Source organism: Quercus suber, unplaced genomic scaffold (assembly GCF_002906115.3).
Source record: "Quercus suber isolate HL8 unplaced genomic scaffold, Cork oak 2.0 scaffold_77, whole genome shotgun sequence".
Taxonomy (NCBI): domain Eukaryota; kingdom Viridiplantae; phylum Streptophyta; class Magnoliopsida; order Fagales; family Fagaceae; genus Quercus; species Quercus suber.
This window is the reverse complement of record NW_027069542.1, coordinates 926,592-929,319: the sequence shown is the minus strand read 5'-3', so window position 1 is coordinate 929,319 and position 2,728 is coordinate 926,592. Positions and strand designations below refer to the sequence as shown.

The window sequence follows — 2,728 nt, the reverse complement described above, 5'->3', positions numbered from 1 at the left end:
TACTTTAGAGGGACAAAAAGTACTGTGCATGAACAGTATATGCACTATTCACGCATTGTTCATATACTATTCATACATTAAAGAATATTAAAAATAGATCACACGACACTGTTCATATATTTAAAAATCATTTTGTTACAGTACTTTTAGTAATAATCAATTTTCAATAATAATAATAATAAATTATATTTAAATAGACTTACAGATAAAAGTCCCACAATGTCAATAGAGGACGCAACAAGGTAGAGCATGCCCCAGTGAGGTTGGAACTAGTATGCCTTTGTTCATAGTGGCCCCAAAAAGGACTTGTGGTCTGTTCTTTGCCCCCACATTCCACATGACCTTGTTTCTCGCCCTCCCTTCCAACTCCCCCAATAAATACCTATCCATCCCTCCAATCCTCTCTCACCAAACCTTCATCTTTGTAGTCCCTTAAACCGTACTACTTTCCTTACAAGTTTTTTTTTTTTTGGTTTGAAAAAAGTGCTTTGAAAAAGCAAAAATGGCTCTCAAAAAATCAAACAAAATACCTCAAACAGCAGCTTTGAAACAAATTCTCAAGAGATGCTCAAGCTTTGGGAAGAAGAATAATGGGGACGATGCAGAAGGGCTTCCTGATGATGTGCCAAAAGGCCATTTTGCTGTCTATGTTGGAGAGAATAGAAGCAGATACATAATTCCAATTTCATGGTTGACTCACCCTGAGTTCCAAAGTCTGCTTCAAAGAGCTGAGGACGAGTTTGGCTATTCCTTGTGTTTTCAGTTTTTTTTTTTTTTAGTTATTTACTTTAGAGGGACAAAAAGTATTGTGCATGAACAGTATATGCACTGTTCACACATTGTTCATGTACTGTTCATACATTAAAGAATATTAAAAATAGATCATACGACACTATTCATACCTTTAAAAATCATTTTGTTACAGTACTTTTAGTAATAATCAATTTTCAATAATAATAACTTATATTCAAATAGACTTACAGATAAAAGTCCTACAATGTCAATAGAGGACGCAACAAGGTAGGGCATGCCCCAGTGGGGTTGGAAGTAGTATGCCTTTGTTCATAGTGGTCCCAAAAAGGACTTGTGGTCTGTTCTTTGCCCCCACATTCCACATGACCTTGTTTCTCGCCCTCCCTTCCAACTCCCCCAATAAATACCTATCCATCCCTCCAATCCTCTCTCACCAAACCTTCATCTTTGTAGTCCCTTAAACCGTACTACTTTCCTTACAAGTTTTTCTTTTTTGGTTTGAAAAAAGTGCTTTGAAAAAGCAAAAATGGCTCTCAAAAAATCAAACAAAATACCTCAAACAGCAGCTTTGAAACAAATTCTCAAGAGATGCTCAAGCTTTGGGAAGAAGAATAATGGGGACGATGCAGAAGGGCTTCCTGATGATGTGCCAAAAGGCCATTTTGCTGTCTATGTTGGAGAGAATAGAAGCAGATACATAATTCCAATTTCATGGTTGACTCACCCTGAGTTCCAAAGTCTGCTTCAAAGAGCTGAGGACGAGTTTGGCTTTAATCATGACATGGGCCTTACCATTCCTTGTGAAGAAGTTGTGTTTAGGTCTCTAACGTCAATGATCAGATAAAATTGGAAGTATGACAAAGATGAATGGGCTTCATTTTGTTATGATATAAATAACTTCTACTCGAACTATCTAATATGATCGATGAAGAGATTTAAGGGGTACTATAGTGGTGGTTTTGACCATAACTTGTTGACAACTATTGTACTTAAGATATTTTATTGTTGATTTGTGTCCGGTTTTCCTCAGTGATGCGCTTTGTGTCCTTGAAAGAACTATTACAAATGTAGATGTTAATTATTCATGAGTAATTCTCGTTTCTTTCAACTCTCTCTTCTGTCTTGTTTATACGCGTACGTATGTAACGTATGTGATGCTTTTTGGTTGATTGATGAAGTAGCTAGAGCTTGCATTGCTTCAATCATATTACCAAAAGTCATTCATCCTTTATGGATGGAAAGGTTCTAACTGATTGAAAAGACGCGGACAATGGACAAAACCTCCAGTTGTATTAGTGCTTAATTTCTATCTAGTATCACTTTCAACATCATTTTTGTATATGTACATTTGGTAGCGTACTACTTCTGGTGACTTGCTTGGTACAATGTTAGTGCTTACGTACATATTATATATGGACGACTAATTGTTTAGATAAATTTTTAACGTAGGTAATAAATAAAGTGATATTCGTAATAACTTTAGATAAAGATTTATAATAAAAAATTGATGATAAAAATATTACAAATTTTATGCTCTAATGTTTACAAATCAGTATGTTGCAAATTACAAAAAAGTTATTCTAATATTTATTTATTATCTTTTTTATGAGCTTATTTATTATGTTTTAAGAATTCATCAATTACATTTATTATCATATAGAGTATTAATTTATAAATGTTACATTGGTAAAATATCAAAATAATTTTAATTTTTTTTAATAAAAATCTGTCAACTCAATTATTTTCATCATTAAAAAACAAGCAAAACAAAATCTCAATCATGGTATCAGTTAAGAGTGTCAGGGTTGCAACTACATGGGTATTGGCTATATATTGACCCCCAATTCGAGGTAATACGGTTCTGAAGGATGTATTGGCTATATATTGATTGGATGAATTTCCAGTGTAATACAAGCAAGAACTTTATTCTTCTGTTATCAGCCAAGAACGATACACATGTGATGTGATCATGAAC

General features: G+C 33.9%; 1 protein-coding gene across 1 annotated transcript; it reads left to right on the top strand.

Moving 5' to 3' along the window:
* Window positions 1–1,191: 1,191 nt before the first annotated feature.
* On the top strand, window positions 1,192–1,802 carry LOC111996683 (protein SMALL AUXIN UP-REGULATED RNA 12). Its single transcript, XM_024028681.2, has one exon. The coding sequence runs from the start codon at window positions 1,280–1,282 to the stop codon at window positions 1,595–1,597; it is 318 nt and encodes a 105-aa protein (XP_023884449.1). The 5' UTR covers window positions 1,192–1,279; the 3' UTR covers window positions 1,598–1,802.
* The last annotated feature ends 926 nt before the right edge of the window (window positions 1,803–2,728 follow it).